The sequence below is a fragment of the Mauremys mutica genome, chromosome 2 (assembly GCF_020497125.1).
Source record: "Mauremys mutica isolate MM-2020 ecotype Southern chromosome 2, ASM2049712v1, whole genome shotgun sequence".
Classification (NCBI taxonomy): domain Eukaryota; kingdom Metazoa; phylum Chordata; order Testudines; family Geoemydidae; genus Mauremys; species Mauremys mutica.
This window is the reverse complement of record NC_059073.1, coordinates 86,798,314-86,814,420: the sequence shown is the minus strand read 5'-3', so window position 1 is coordinate 86,814,420 and position 16,107 is coordinate 86,798,314. Positions and strand designations below refer to the sequence as shown.

The window sequence follows — 16,107 nt, the reverse complement described above, 5'->3', positions numbered from 1 at the left end:
GTATTTGTTCTAATAGCTACGGCAGTTAAAAAAAAAAATCTCTCATTAGCGCTGAGTTTACTAGCAGTCGTCGCTGTCGCGCTTCAGCGGAAGTTAGGGAACGACAGCCGTTTTGTCCGTACAACAAGATGGCTGCGCTCAGTGTGGGCTGGAATCGCTCAGGTGGGAAGAGCTTCTTCTCCCACAAGCGGACGTTCGCCTGCCAGTGTCCGAGAACGAAGGGCCAGTAGTTGGGGCTCACACAGGCAGGGCACACGGGGCTTCTCTGGGACCTGAGCAGGGGTCTCACCCGAGAGGCGCTGCCCGGCCCCGAGCTGCGCACGCCCTAGTCACGGCGCTGCCTAGGTCGCGGGCCAGCGGGGCGAGGCAGAGCCCCGGGACAGGCGCTCCCGGGCGGAACAGGGGCAGGTGGCTGGAGGGCCGAGGGCATATCAACAACCGGGGCAAAATCTGGGTTTCCGTAGGGCTGGCTGCGATTGGCGCTGCAGCCCAGGACAAGCCCAGCCTGGGCCTTCCAGGTGTGAGGTGACCCGCCCGACCCCCTCTCTGCCCACCCAGAAAGTTGCAGAAGTCTGGCCAAGCTGTGTGTGAATCCGTGGCGCGTTATTTTCAAAGGGAGACTCGCGCATTCCTGTGTCGGGGGTTGTCTAGCGCAAGCCCTCCGTTTACCTAAACGCTGTCAGAGCTGCTAAAGGGATAATCATGGAGTAGGGAATTGTGGCATGTTATAACAGGCGTTTATTCTGTATATTCTAGAGACGCTTGTGAAATAAATGTACAGTAAGAGTACTATGGCGAGAGAGTTTAAAGGCTGGAGTTTGCAGAGTTATTACAGTGCATGGTGGGGGTCAGCAACAGCAGGGCTGACGAGAGCGGGGGAAACTGGTACAAATTACCAGGGCCCGGCGGTCTGGAAGGGGGCTCGGGGCCTGGCTTTGTCGACCCTGTTTAGCCGGTCCACCCTTGCTGGGGGGCCCAAGAAATTTTTTTCACTGGGGCCCGAGACCACTCTTGGCGGCCCTGGCAACAGACTGTATATTTGAAATGCTTAGGACACTTTAGGAATTGTTTTAATACGCTTTAATAATTCTATAAAGTCTGCTTTTGTATTAATTACAGGAAAAACCTAAACTGGAAAGCGAGTATGAATTTCAGTTCCAGTTTCTCAGAGACTGTGCTTGAAAAGGAGAGAATGTGATGTCTGTGGTGCATCAGCTGTCAGTTGGGTGGCTACTGGATCATCTTTCCTTCATCAACAAGGCCGGTTACCGGCTTTGCCCCTCCTGCCAGTACCCTGCTCCCTCAGCTTCTCATGTTGCTCCTGTTTCTTCCACTCCTTCTACAGAGGATATTGTTGCTCCTTCCACTGTTGATACTACTTACTCTACTGGAGCTGCAGTAGAGAGAACAGGGGCAACACTAAAGAAAAAATATGTGTTTCGGGAAGAGTTCTTTCATGTTTTTAAGCCCCATATAGTTTCAGCTTCCGAACAGAAGCCCCAGCAAGAAAGCTCTGATGCTGGCCCAAGGGAGGGGAAGGACAGTGGCAATGGAACAGAGCAGCACGAAGGAGCCAAGAACAGCGATGGGGATTCCATTGCCAGTGCTAGGAAGGTATGGTCTACAGAAAAAAAAAAAAAAGACAATTAATAAAATAACTCTGCATCTACCATAACAACTTCTTGCAAATTGTCTTGCTACTTCCTGAAATAAATTAAAGCACAAATTGTTGGCGGGTGGGGTGAGGAGGAAGCATATCCACAGCCAATTTCAAAATGTGAAAGAGGTCTGCACTTAAAAATTGTGTGAAACTGAAGCCTTTGCTAGATACTCACAGGGATTTACCCAGCTCCTTAACAAGATGATGTCAGGGCCTTATAGCTCATGACCCCATTTTCAAGCTATTAGTCCTGTACAATTTAGCATGCATCTGCTAAACACTTATGGTCTGAATTTTCAGAAGTGCTGAGCTGACTTCAGTGTGAGTTGCTCAGTCCCTCTGAAAATTAGCAGATGCCTGCCCAGCAAGCTTAGAAATGACTTTTTAATTGCTTGTTTTTGATTTCTAATGTTTTCTAATTTCTTGAGGAAGAACTAGCCACATACAGAGTTGGGCTTTTTGTGTTCTGCTATTTAAAAATTATTTTTACCCCTCCCCCTAAATAATTATTCAGCTCTAAAATAAATCTGTGGCCAGATCTTTAGATGGTGTAAATTCACTGATTTAAGTGGAACTATGTTGATATCTGATATCCTCCTATTTTTTTCTTCTAAATAACATTTCAAAAATGGCTGGGTGGTTTCTGCAGGAAACAAAAACAATACCTTTGGCTGAAATCCATCATAAATCATTTCAGCCCAAAAGAGCAATATTAGGAAGGAAAGACTGAAAAGAAAGATTTGTAATGGAACTTTAAGATGCTTAGGTAACCTTACAGTAGTGATGTTCTGTAAAAAAATAACTTTGGGCTCCGTGTTAGACTCTGAATGACTCCTTGGTTAAAACATGCTCAATTTATAAATAACTGGCATGTCTATTTTTTTTAACAACTATTTTTTACAAACTCAGTCTCAGATCTCAGAGTGAAGTTGTTGAGGTTTTGTTTGTGTTTTGGCTAATGCCTAACCATCAATAACAAAGCTGCAAGTAAAACTTCACAATTTTGTTGATCACATGTAAGCCTGAAAAGTATGCAACTTGCTACTGATTTTAAATTAATAAAAACTCAGTGTTAATCAAAGAAACAGCTATACTTCTGAAAATGCTCTTGGTACAGGTATGTTGTTTAGAAAGCACCTTTCATTACACATTCTGTTTTCTGATTCTACTACATCTTTTACAGCATTTGTTGGCATGTTTGCTATTCTATATTGAACCTGTTACACTCTGTGTGCGCCTGGATATGCAGTATGTCCACTGGAGTAGCTGAATAGGTTTAGGATGTATACAGTAGAATCTCAGAGTTATGAACACCAGAGTTACGAACTGACCAGTCAGCTACATACTTTATTTGGAACTAGAAGTATGCAGTCAGGTGGCAATAGAGACCCCCAAAAAAACAAAAACAATACCGTACTGTGTTAAACGTACACTACTAAAACAAAAGAAAAGTTCTGTTTCTGTGCCTGTTTCATTTAAATTAAGATGGTTAAAAGCAGAATTTTTTTCTGCATAGTAAGGTTTCAAAGCTGTATTAAGTCAATGCTCAGTTTTGAAACTTTTGAAAGAACAACCAGAACGTTTTGTTCAGAGTTACGAACATTTCAGGGTTACAACCAACTTCCATTCCCAAGGTGTTTGTAACTCTGAGGTTCTACTGTATATATTAAAGTCTCTTCATGCTGTATTATTGAAAATTTAATAAAGATGGGCAAAATGATGGATCTCTGGACTTTAATTGTTATTGCAATTCATTTATTGACTGATCCAAAAAATAAAAACATATATTTTTTTTTACTTTAGTTGCAAATATTGTTTTACAACTGCAGGACTATACTTACGCTTTTCACAAGACTGTATTTAAAGAAAATTTATTTGCCAAGGATGATTAAGTAGTTCTGAGGGTTATTTTTTTAAATTAACATGGTAAGGGTGGGTAAATATATTTTGTGCCTGGGCTTGAAAGTTTTCATGACAATTTTGCTGATGTGTTGCATGTAGCACTTGTTGAAATATAGAAATATGAGGTGCATCTGTTCCTTTTAAATTTTGTGTATATGATGTATGGGCTAAATCAATGTATGGGCTGTATCTTTCTGGAGTCAGGTGACACTTTCTTGTTGGCAATAGCCTGGGCTTGGCAACCAAACAAAGATTTCATAGCATTTTCATCTGGAGACAGAAAAGCTAAGCAGTGAAGATTAGAGTTAATATGGGCTGTGAAGTGGCATATCATTGAATAGCACTGGCAAATAGGCTGATACAGGCTCTTACAGCACAGATTATCATATATACTCGTTCATAAGCTGATTTTTTTTAGTAAAAAAGGAAGCACCAGAGAAGGGGGTTGGCTTATGAACAGGTATAGAGAGGGAGAGGTGGGACACAGCCCCTTCCCGCAACAGAGGGAGCAAGGAGAGGCAGCAGAGCCAGAAGGGAAGAGGCAGGGCCAGAGTGTCTCTGCTTCTGGCCACAGCCTCCGAAGCAGCTGCAGCTCTGGGGCTGGCAGGCTGCAGCCCAGAGCAGGCTGTGGCTGCAAAGCCCGGCCCACCGGAGCATGCTGCAGTCATGCCGCCTGGCCCGCTGGAACATGCGGCTGTGCCGCCCGGTCTGGCCCGCTGGAGCAGGCTGTGGCCACGCTGCCCAGCCTGCCGGAGCAGCTCCAGCCAGGCCGGAGACATCCTCCCCTGGCCCTCCCCAGATAAGGTGGGAAGGGATGGTGTGAGGAAAGTGGGGGGGGGGGGGTCCCAGGCTAGGGGTGGGGTCATGTGGGAGGTGGTCACCGGGGTTACTCCCCTGACTTCCAGCTTCTCCTCCCCAAAAAATTTCTCTACCAGTTGCTGTCCTGGCCTGTCAGGGTAAGCAGCTGGCACGCTGGGATACTTTGTTTACTTAGGTTTACCTCCATGCTTGCGGACACTCGAGGTAAACAAACCATCTCAGCCCACCAGCAGCTTATCCTGATGGCCTGGGAGCCAAAGTCTGCTGACCCCTGAATTATAGGGTCGGCTGATGAACAGATTATAAGAATTTTCCATTTTTACTCATCTATCTTGGGGGGGCAGAGGGGGGGCGGCTTATAAATGAACCAGCTTATGATGGAGTATATACAGTATTTTAAAATGACTGTGGCACCATCAGAAGCTGACTATGACAAAGGACTTACGTTCATAAAAAGAAGGGTATAGCAAATTGTTACATGCCTTCAGAGCTTGTATTTGTTTCTCTAGCATATTTTTGCCATGTAGTACAGCTGATATTTTTTTCCCCATATTTTGTTCACTGCAGAAACGTAAAAGAAAGTGTAGTGTATTCAACCAAGGTGAACTGGATGCTTTAGAATACCATACAAAGGTAAGCCTGAGCAAGTGTAAGTAACAATGACAAGTGTACAGTATGTATCTATAGGTAATTTATTAATATTATCCCTTTGAAACTATTCCAAAATATATGGAGCATGAGTCTTGTAGTTTCAGTTCATTACAGTTAGAGAAATATTTAGTTTCACCAGTCCCCAAGTGGAGGACTCAATACTGGGACTATTTTAAGTGTGTGTGTGTTTGTTTTTTGTATAAAAATTAAACTGCAGCTGAGAAATTTCAATGAGCTAGAAACTGGTTTCACATAACACCTTTAATATTCTAGGTAGCTGAACATCCTGGAGTAAGCACCGAGTTAGCTAGCTAGGCAATGTCTGCAAGAAAATGGTACAGATGCTGGTTTTGAGCTTTGGCAGTATAGACAGTTCTAATGATGTGTATATTGGACACCGAACTGAGATAATTCCCCAACTCTTTTATAAAGATGCTCTGATGTGTCACATCCACTGGAGGGGGGCAGAATTACCCATTCTTTAACATCTTATATAGTATCCTGTTTGCTACAGTAAAGTGTTAGGAATGAGTTAGAGCCCATGTCGTGATGTGGGTTTGAAGCCAGGACCTTTGGAGGTATGATTACTACTAGCTGAGACATACTGATAGAATCTAAAAATTGAATCTCTGGACAAATGAGCCTTTCTGAACACTTTTATTTATCAATTTGTTTTGAAAAATGTGTCATGTAATGTAGCAAGAAAGTCTTAGACAAGATAAAATTAGTCTGCTGTACAGTTTATTTGTAACAAAGAAGAGTTATGTAAAAATGACTAGGGTTGGCATGGAATCGTGATGGGATGCGAATAATAGGAATTTTTATTTTTTTGGTGACTAGTTTGGTGATGGTAAAATTTTAAATTTTATTTTCTTCCTTTTAGTCCTTTCTGGAGTAACAGTGGTAGAAATGGAGAATCAGCATAGCTTGGAGAAAGGGCAAACCATTTCAGAACTTCATAATCGCTCAGTGACCAAATCCCCATTCATTTCAAAACTCTTCCTCTGGCACCTTTTTGGTTGCTCACTGGTAGAGTGTCTTACAATGCTAGCCTTTCCCTTCTGGTGAATTCTGTGCATGTTTTAATTAATAGAATTTAATGTTCTTATTCTAGTACATATTTGTTCATATCACAAAACTACCACAAAGTTGGGATAATTGATTCCTCCATTGCTTTACTTGATAGCAGCTTTTTTCCATCATGGCAAGTAACATGCCGCTGGTGTAAATCATCATTGCTCCATTGAGTTTTGTCTCTGATCTCTGTTCTGCTTATAGTTGTCTTTAATGTGGTACTCTCAGATTTCTACCTTTCTGACTCCTGATTTCTGCCGCCTGAGGATTTGGCCCATGATGTTTTCAAAATTTTCATTGTTTTACTTTTTGAAGTTTTATAGTTTGTATTTAATTTTTTTAACATTTGTAAAACGATTTGAGCTTTTAACATGTCAGTCAGGTACATGGAAAATTATTATTGTAGAAATGTGAAGTTACTTAAATGTGGCTTTAAAAAAAAGACTTCATGAACTGAATTCAATGAGATAACTGTTTGTGGAGTTAAGTGTATACTTAGCACTTTGCAAGATTGGGGCTAAATAAAAACAATGCATGAGGGAGTGAGAGAGATGGACAAGTGATAAAATCTCTTGGTTGCCTATGTTAGCTATATGCACAACTTTGGGTTTTTTTAATGAAGGTGTAAACAAACAGTAGCTATTAATGAAACACTAATAATCTCTGCTAAACTCTATTTAAACCATTAGAAAATTAAGCTTTGCATTTATAGCAGTAAAAGCTAACCTCCCCAGGTTGTTCCTCTCCATAGGATGAGAAGTCAGTACAAATTATTTTAGCATTTATTCATAGCTGTTGTAGGAACAGAGAAACTGCATTTTTTAAAGTTTTTTTTTTATAGGAACCCCTAGTACATTCATTGGTATTCCTGAATGTGTGTATGCTAAGACCATGAAGGCTATAATTATATTCCAATATTGCCAACCCCAAGCATTCAAAAATATTGAGATTGGCTTACTCATGAGATTTTAAAAATAATAGATGTGGTGATGTTATTTGCCTTCTCATGTTTGATCCTTTAAAAGTTCATTGTAACCATAAGGCTAGAAATTTACTTAAAAAAAAAAGTTAAGATTCTCACATAATCTCATGATTCCAGGAGCTAGAGCTTTAAAAACAATAATAAATATTGTAAGATTCATGATAGTTGGCAACACTGATAAATGGACAGTATTCTTTGGTTAATAATTGAAAATAGTGAGGTCGTGATGATGATGGATGCAGGGAGTAATTTGAGGCTCGGAATCATTGATGGGAAGTACATAATCAGATTCTCAATTCAAGTCATTGGGATTCTGTGCAGGTTCAAGGAACTGCCTGCATGAATGACTTCCAGGATCAGTGCCTAAGAGGGTGTCATTTAGATGGTCACTAAAAACAAGTTATAATAATTTGACTCACTAATTTTTTTTTGCCATTCTTAGTTTAATATATAAAATATGTTGTTTTTAAAGTGAGTTTAAGGTTCTGGAAAGATACCATATTAAAATTCCTGGATACTGACATCCTCAGTTTTCCTGATTGTAAATTTGTTTGTCTCAATACGTGTCCTGATGGTAACCTGCAGATTCGCAATGTAGCAAATATGTATGAAATTTCTGTTTAATTCTCCAGAGGTCTCAACCAGACATTTCAAAGATCCTTTCCCTCTGCTTTGTATGTCTTATTACTGTACAGATCAGGGGTCTGATATTGGAAGGCACCAGGTGTTTAATCAAAGAAGGGCTCAAAAGTGGTTTTCTTCACCCCATTTCTGCAAAACAAAGTAGCGTCAAGAATGTTGTTACAGGACATGTTGGCTGTGAGATGGCTGAATTATGTGAAATGGCAAAACGTTTTCCTTCTGTGAATGAAAATGATCATCGATCTTCACAAATTATAGATGAGGAAACATCCATTCCAGAGCAGGATCTGCTTTCATGCGTTACAGAGAACAATACAGACTTTGCAAAGATAATACATTTAATGGGGCAGAAGTACCTGGTGCCGCCAAAAAGCAGTTTCCTTTTATCTGATATTTCCTGTATGCAACCACTTCTGAATTGTAAGTATCTTTACTCATTAAAATTTCCTCTTTTTTTCAGTAGCCCATCAATCTGCTTGCTGATGGAACATGTCTGTTAAGCCACAGAGCCACTTCTCAAGTAATCACCTTGACATTAGACTTCAATGAAGATTGAAGTATTGGTAGTAGGGAACACACTAGCAAGCTGCTACCATTAGAAGTTTGAGAATGAGCTATTCTTCATGCAGATCGGCTGGGATTTTCAAAGAAGCATATGGGAGTTGCCCAACTTTGTGAGAGGTATCTAAATCTCTTAGGCTCCTTTGAAAATCTCATCTGCCGTGTATTGTGTGAAACTCAATAAACTAATGCTGCTTTAATTAGCTAAGCACTTTATTTCTGTGCTTTCCCCAATAATCCATTAAATGAATTTGCGTTGTCTACTCATTTGAATAATTTATAACTACAATATGACAAGGTATTTAAGAAGAGAGAAATAATTTTTTTCCCTAGCATTAATTCCTTCATGTGTAGTACCAAAAGAACAAATTACTTAGGCTGTACCCAATAATTAGTGACATGATAGTTACTTTTATTTCCCACTCTCCAATATTCCATTTTAAAATTAAAAAAATCACCCATGTTTTGATAAGAAGGACATGCAAGCTGTGGAATTTAACCTAACAATTACAGTTCTCTCCTGACAAATTGGGAGTTCAAGCTGCATGTCTGTTGAGCAAAATGGCTTACTACATTGAGGTACATGAAGGAATAAAGACATTTTGTATTTTCTAGATCAGACCTCAAATTACTGCCGCACATTTAGCACCATTTGGATCCTCTATATCAGAGATCAGATAGGATTAACCTTCTCTTGAATTTCCTGACCTAACATGATGGCATGGCCTCAGGTATTTTCCTGTAACCCTTACTCCCAAAAGTAGATATTTCTACTATTTCCAAAGAATTGGCAGATTCTGTCCAGATTCAGGATACCTCCCTCAGTTCAATAGTTGATATCTGAATAGAAACCATGATCTGGAAATCATAGCAAGAAGGCACCTAGAGAGATCATCTAGTCCATCCCCTCACACTGAAGCAGGACTAAGTATACCTAGACCAGTGGTCCCCAACCTTTTTGTGGCCAGTAGCACATTCATGTTTTCAGAAGAGTGTGGCGGGCACCAACTGTTTTTCAAGGCTTATTTTATATTTGTACATTAAATAATATGAAAAACATATTTAATATAACATAATACAGGGAAACTGCTATAACGTGAATTTGGATATAAGGCGATCATAAGGTGGCTCCGGCCGCCCCAAGCAAAAAGGCGTCCGGAGTGCCGCGGAAGCGCAAAAAAGAACAAAAGAAAAAAGAAAAAAACGCCAGAGCGCTGCTGAACTGCAAAAAAGGAAAAAAGAAAAAAAAAAAGGCTGGAGTGCCGCTGAAGGGGGAAAAAAAATGGAATGTGCCTTCCCCCTGCCTTTTTCCCCCCTACCCCTGCTTCTTCTTTTGGCGAGAAGAGCCATTCTCCTCCCCAGCTGCTCCTCGCTTTTCCTCTGCCCTTGTTTCCCCTGCTCTCCCCAAGTGTTTCCCTCTCCTGCTGCATGGCTGAGAGCCCCTGCTGCTGAAGCTGCACCCTTTCAGTTACTGTTATGGGCAGTTCGCAAATGCAAGTCGTTTTCTGCCCAAGAGAAATTGACCAGCTTGAAACTGACCAGCTTGAAATGGTAAACCTCGCTAAACCGTGACCCTGCATTTATCACAATCCAATTTTTTGAACCCCAATCATCGTGCTATAGCGAGGTTTCACTGTATATGAATCCAGAGAGAAGCCGCGAGGACAGAGAACACCTGCAGCCCCAGAGTTCTCTGTCCCCGGCAGGCGCGGGACCACGGCTTATCTCCAGCTTAAGCTGTGGCCCCGTGCCTGCCTGGGACTGAGAACACCGGTGCCTGCAGCCCCGGAGTTCTCTGTTCCCAGCATGCGCAGGGCCGCAGCTTCTCTCCGGCTTAGCCGCGGCCCTGCACCTGCCAGAGACCGAGAACACCAGCGCCCACAGCCTGCAGCCCTGGAGTTCTCTGTCCCTGCTGGGCACTAGGTGGGCCCTGCGCCTGCTGGGAACAGAGAACACCGTGCTCGGATCCTGAGTTCTCTGTCCCCGGCAGGCGCGGGGCCGCAGCTTCTCTCCCCTGCTGGGTACTAGGCAGGTGCACATAAATGCCCCGGCGGGTGCTATGGCAGGGACCACTGACCTAGACCATTCCTGACGTGTTTGTCTAACCGAGGGGTGGGCAAACTTTTTGGCCTGAGGGCCACATCTGGGTATGGAAATTGTATGGCCGGCCATGAATGCTCACAAAATTGGGGTTGGGGTGAGGGCTCTGGCTGGGGTGCGGGCTCTGAGGTGGGGCCAGTAATGGGTTCAGGATGTGGGAGGGGGCTCTGGGCTGGGGCTGAGGGGTTCAGGATGTGGGAGGGGGGTCTGGGCTGGGGCTGAGGGGAAGGGAGTCCATGTGGGGGGGGGGGAGAGCTCCGGCTGGGGGTGCGGGCAGTGGGGTGGGGCTGGGGATGAGGGGTTTGAGGTGCAGGAGGGTGCTCTGGGCTGGGACCAAGGGGTTCAGAGAACGGGAGGGGGATCGGGGCTGGGGCAGGGGGTTGGGGCCTGGGAGGAGTTCAGGGATGCAGGCTCCGGGTGGCACTTCCCTCAAGGAGCTCCTGGAAGCAGTGGTATGTCCCCCTCTCTGGCTTCTATGTGGCCAATGGGAGCTGTGGGGGTGGCACTTGGGGTGGAGGCAGCGTGCAGAGCCCCCTGGCTGCCCTACTGTAGGAGTTGGAAGGGGGCATGCCGCTGCTCCTGGAGCAATGTGGAACGAGAGTGCGGAGCAGGGCAAGCCCCCGATCCCACTCCCCGACTGGCGCACCGGAGTGGGGCAAGACCCTTCTCCCCAGTGGGAGCTCAAGGACTGGAATAAAAGGTCTGACAGGCCGGACAAGGCTCACTGGCCATAGTTTACCCATGCCTGGTTTAACCTGTTCTTAAAAACTTAGAATGGTTGTTGCATCATTCTTTATACATGGCTTTCCACTGTGAATAGTTAGTTTGTGCCTTTTAAATACACTGGTTATCTCACTCAGTATTTTTAACTGAATATAATTGTGATCTAAGCCAAATTCTGTCATAAAGAAATCTGAATTTAGATAGAATTTTAAGGGTTTTTTCCTCTTACGACAATTAAAGCGGTGGTTGCAGTACTGGCAGGATAATAGCTGAAACATTAATACATAAGTAGTAGTAGTTTACAATACACCTGTAACCAACATGACATAACATAGCAGAGTCTGAAGTGGGGCCTAAAACCATAGCTCTAACTGATCAGCCATTTAAAAATCATGAATAACAGAAACATATCTTAGTCTGACACATTTATCAGTTTTCATTAATTTCCTCAAAATGATAGTTATCATATTGTGGTAAGTTAAAGCAGTTAGAAGCATTTTAGTTAATTTGTAAAAGCAAAATAGAATATCGCCCCTCTGCTGCACAGTCTAGTCTTCTGGTCTCTGTAATTAGGTTGCTTACACTTTGGGGAACAATTTTAGCTTTTATTTTTAAACTAGTCTTTCAATTTTACTTTCTTTCTAGATAAGAATAAATATGATGTAATTGTGATAGATCCACCATGGCAGAACAAGTCTGTTAAAAGAAGTAACCGGTAACTTTTTTGTAAATTTATATATTTCCTGTTTGTTTTTTAAAAATCCGCCAAACCCCACATTTGATTTTGTTCATGTGTTAGTGCAGCATTCCTGCAAAGTTCTGATTATGTGTTTATTTTTGTTATTTTTACCTCCACACAGATGCAGTTGATATAATACGGTAATGCAATCCAACACATTGATAACAGCTAGCTTTGGCCCCGATCTTGCAAACACTTTGACATGTGTCTAACGTGAAGCATATTCGTATGTGAGTAATCTTATGGATTTCATTGAGACTAGTCAAATGCTTCAAATTAAGCATGTGCCAAAGGGCTTATAGGATTGGCACTTAAATTACTTTCCAGGAGAGCTTGAAGCCAATTTTATTGCAAAGCCCCAATCCTGCAAATACTTACGCATGTGCTCAATTTTAATACCATGAGTAGTACCGTTGATTTCAAAGTTAGTGCGTACACAATTGTTTGCGGGACTGGGGCCTAATTTGGAAATTTCAGAATTTTTGTTGTTGTGGGTTTGATTCTCCGCTTGATTGGTAGAAGTAGAAAATTTAATAATACAGTACTGAAATTGTCAGGCACAGTGGGGTCAGCTGCTGAGAACTCTAGTTTGCAAAGTCATTACATTAGAATTCATGGGCCTGTTTCTTAAGTGAGTCAACTATCTTTTATTCCAACAGGACTCAGTTTGTTAGATAGACTCACCACCATGTAAAAGTGGTGAAAATGGTGGAGAATTTGGACATATAACTTTTCAAAGTGAATATTGATATAGTTTCTCTCCTGTAGTTCTGGAAGCTTGCAATTAAAAAAATAAATAAATCAGACTTCTGATGTCACAGGATTAGACTGGTGTTTTCAATTTTGAAACCCATACAAAAAATTTGCTAACTCAGGAAATACACTTAACTTCAACTCTATCCTGTCTGTGCAATTTTTTTAAAGTAATTTGTTACTTAGAACATTAATACCCGCACCCTGTGCCTTGCCTCTTAATCATAAAATCCAAATAGAGTTCCAGATGCCTCTTCTGAAATAAACTGCTCTAAGCTTCTCTAGCATACAACCACAGACAATACATACCAATGCAATCCTGAAAATCACACTCATATGCACAACATTAACTCTCTTCAAGTGTTTTTAAATAGTAATAATACATTACAGACTTTTCAAGTGAAGTGTGCCTGGCAGTAAGACATTTTGGTGTGGTCAGTTAAGGTTGTGCGGCATTGGGAAATAGAGGGGAACAGGAGCCACTGTCTTTATGTGCTATTTTATTTTATTTTTTTAATGTCACGCTGTCTGGAGTGGTTCAGAACCATGAGTGCTAACCTCAGGGCAGACACCCCAAACTGGTAATATGTTTTATAATTAGATTTCACCAACCCAGTAAGAAGTGTGAACTCCTGGATTACTGTAACAGTCTTACTATGAAGTCACAGACAGTCCCTTTAGGCTCTCCAGTCTATCTTACTACCCAGGCAATATGGACTTTGTGATAAATAGTCACATCAAAGATCACAAAATATTCATGTTGCTCTCAGTCCCAAGAGACTAGTCACTTAACCCAGATCAATTATCTCACACCAAAAACAACACTGGTAGCCAATCCTATAGTAAACTAATTAAGGATTTAACAACTAGGGAAAAATGTTATTTACAAGTTAAAGCACACAACATATATGCACAATTGAGTTCAGTCTATGATTCCAAAAGGTGACAGTGTTGTAGCAATCTGTCAGTATTGAATTTCTTTTCAGGGCTTAAGTCAGGTTGGCACTGAGGGATGTGTGCTTTGTTTCTTAGCTCCAGCCCTAGTAAGAGTCTAAACAGTAAAGAGATGAAAAATCTTCATATCAGCTATTTTTATTTCCCTCTTCCAGCTTTCAAAACAATGGGGCAAGGCCTTCTGCACATACTTCTCCATGGGGCAATTAACAAAGCTTATGTCCTACAATGGCCCACTTAATTTTGATAGCCCTCCTGGGTGGGTAAGAGGCAGCCACTCCTGTCTGAGTTCACAAATTCAGAGCAGGCATTTTTACAATTATAAAACAAACTTATATTTTACATTGTAGCATGGAATACAGACATTACAAGTAAGATTAATGCATGCAGCATTTTATACAGTCTAAATATCCTTAAAAGCCTAACACCTATCTTGAACAACAGTAACATGTAGGTGAGCTGGTCTGGTTTCCAGCTATGATTTTGTCACCTGACGCCTACAGACTAGGCAAGAGCTGGCACCTGGTTTACCAGGGTCACACGTAATAATACTGTCTTTTTTGTTACTAAGGTCCTTCAAACAAACAAAAAACCATCCCCATCATCCCTCCCCTTCCCCTTAAATAAAATATCCAACTTTCTGTCAAAGCAGAAAACTCAGTTATTTCTGTTCTTGAATGTGGTACGGGTTTGTATTTTGAAATAGCTGCACCACTCATAATAGGACTCACTTTTCTATTTTATCCCCTTTGAGAAAGGCACACTCTTCCACAATGAGTGCAAGTGCTTAATTTTTGAGCTGGAAGCCAGCCAAGGGCTTCAGTGGAGATTCCTTTTAGGTTTTTTACTCATTGCAGATCAGTGGACTATCTTGTTGAATGGGGTTTAGCTTCCCATTCAACATGAGGATCTTGGTCTGTATGATTAAAAATAATTAAGCTAGAGTAGAAATACATATTGAGATTAGTGCTTAACTGAAAAGAAATAATTCTGCAACATTTATAGGAAGACTGCATCCTGAGTGACTAGTGAGTTCCATGAAAACTACTATGTTACTAGTGTAGATAGCATGGCATTCAAAACAATAAAGAACCACCTCCATAAATTAGAGACATCATCTAAAAACGTCACTATATTCTTCACACTGGAGTAAAATTAACTTCACAGTATTCAGATTTATTTTGAGCAACCTACTGTACCTCTAACAGAAATACTAATTTAAAATTATAAGTGACTTTTGTATATGGTTTGAGAAGTGATTACTGTTTTGACCTTTTAACCTGACAATCCAAGTTGGCATTGCTCTTGCGCTTATAGGTTACTCCATTTGCTTTTCATTCAGATGGGAGATTTCTTACTACAGAGTGAATGGTATTGACTTGAGTGGAAGCTATAATATAAACAGAAACTATTGTGTCATCAAATAGTTTATGCTAGTGTAGAAATGAGAGTATTGGATTAAAAGCAATAATCTTTGTCAAAATTAAGACTGGAACTCAGCCTTTTTCAAAAGTAAAATTCTTACAGACCTGACATATTTTGGGAATGGGAGAAATATTTAGATAAAAATTGCAACATTTATATGTGTGTGTGTGTGTGTATGTATGTATGTATGTGTGTGTGTGTGTGTGTATATATATATATATATATATATATATATATAAATAAATATGGGGGAGTTGTAAGCATCCAACATATTTGGCCACTGGATGTCACTCTTGACTCATATTTAAGTTTATTTAACTGTGTGGTTTTATTTGTATTCAGGAAATGTTTCTTAAAGAAGGTCAGAGTTGGGGCTTTATATAGCCCCTTTCACCATTGTTGTTTTTTTATACTAGTTTTGTATTTGCTAATACACTTTCTGAATATACCGAGGTACAGATACAGCCACTTGTCTTCATGGCAAATCAAGCAAATTCCCATACCATCGCTAGCTGCTCCAAATTGTCTTGTGGTCACATGGGTGACCAATAGACAGAAGCACCTACGTTTTGTTAAGGATGAACTTTATCCTTATTGGTCTGTGAAGACTCTTGCTGAGTGGCACTGGGTGAAAGTAAGTTATGAATCTCTTTGCTTTTGGTGGGTGGGCCATGCAACATGGTGCTTTTCTGCATATTTCTGTAATTTCTCTGTCCCTTCGTGTTTTTTGTATTTAAAGGTCATTACTTCTTCACTGGGATGCAGTAATTTTATATCTTCATTTTGTATTGAAGGTGGGGGTGATTAATAATAACTAATAGAAAAAATGTAGCTGTTGTATACCAAGTCGCATGCAAAATTTGTTTCTCATTTCTTTTTGTCAGATTGCCAGATCTGGAGAATTTGTATTTCCATTAGATTCTTCCCACAAAAAACCCTATGAAGTTCTTGTGTTGGGGAGAGTTCAAGGAAATATAGATTTGCCTTTAAGGTAGGAGAGACTATTTTTAGTAAGTATTTTTCTAAGTGGTGGTTCTTTTTGCATGTGTCATTCTTATATAAGCTATATAATAAGCTTCCAGGGTTGTCACTGTGTGTCACTCTGGAGCCTAGAATCTCTGT

The 16,107-nt window shown here is 41.0% G+C and overlaps 1 protein-coding gene across 7 annotated transcripts in view; it reads left to right on the top strand.

The window, feature by feature from the left end:
- METTL4 (methyltransferase 4, N6-adenosine) overlaps positions 1–16,107 on the top strand; it is a 30,900-nt gene that overhangs the window by 113 nt on the left and 14,680 nt on the right. For 3 of the 7 annotated variants that reach the window (XM_045004582.1, XM_045004588.1, XM_045004587.1), the window contains exons 1-7: positions 9–162; positions 1,120–1,614; positions 4,949–5,014; positions 7,784–8,150; positions 11,760–11,829; positions 15,445–15,619; positions 15,870–15,976. In XM_045004582.1, coding sequence (XP_044860517.1) covers positions 1,198–1,614; positions 4,949–5,014; positions 7,784–8,150; positions 11,760–11,829; positions 15,445–15,619; positions 15,870–15,976 — 1,202 coding nt within the window. In that variant the 5' untranslated portion in view covers positions 9–162; positions 1,120–1,197. Of the gene's footprint in view, positions 1–8; positions 246–370; positions 519–561; positions 584–1,119; positions 1,615–4,948; positions 5,015–7,783; positions 8,151–11,759; positions 11,830–15,444; positions 15,620–15,869; positions 15,977–16,107 lie in introns of those variants that run through there. The other 4 variants (XM_045004584.1, XM_045004583.1, XM_045004586.1 and 1 more) reach the window with 4 other exon arrangements.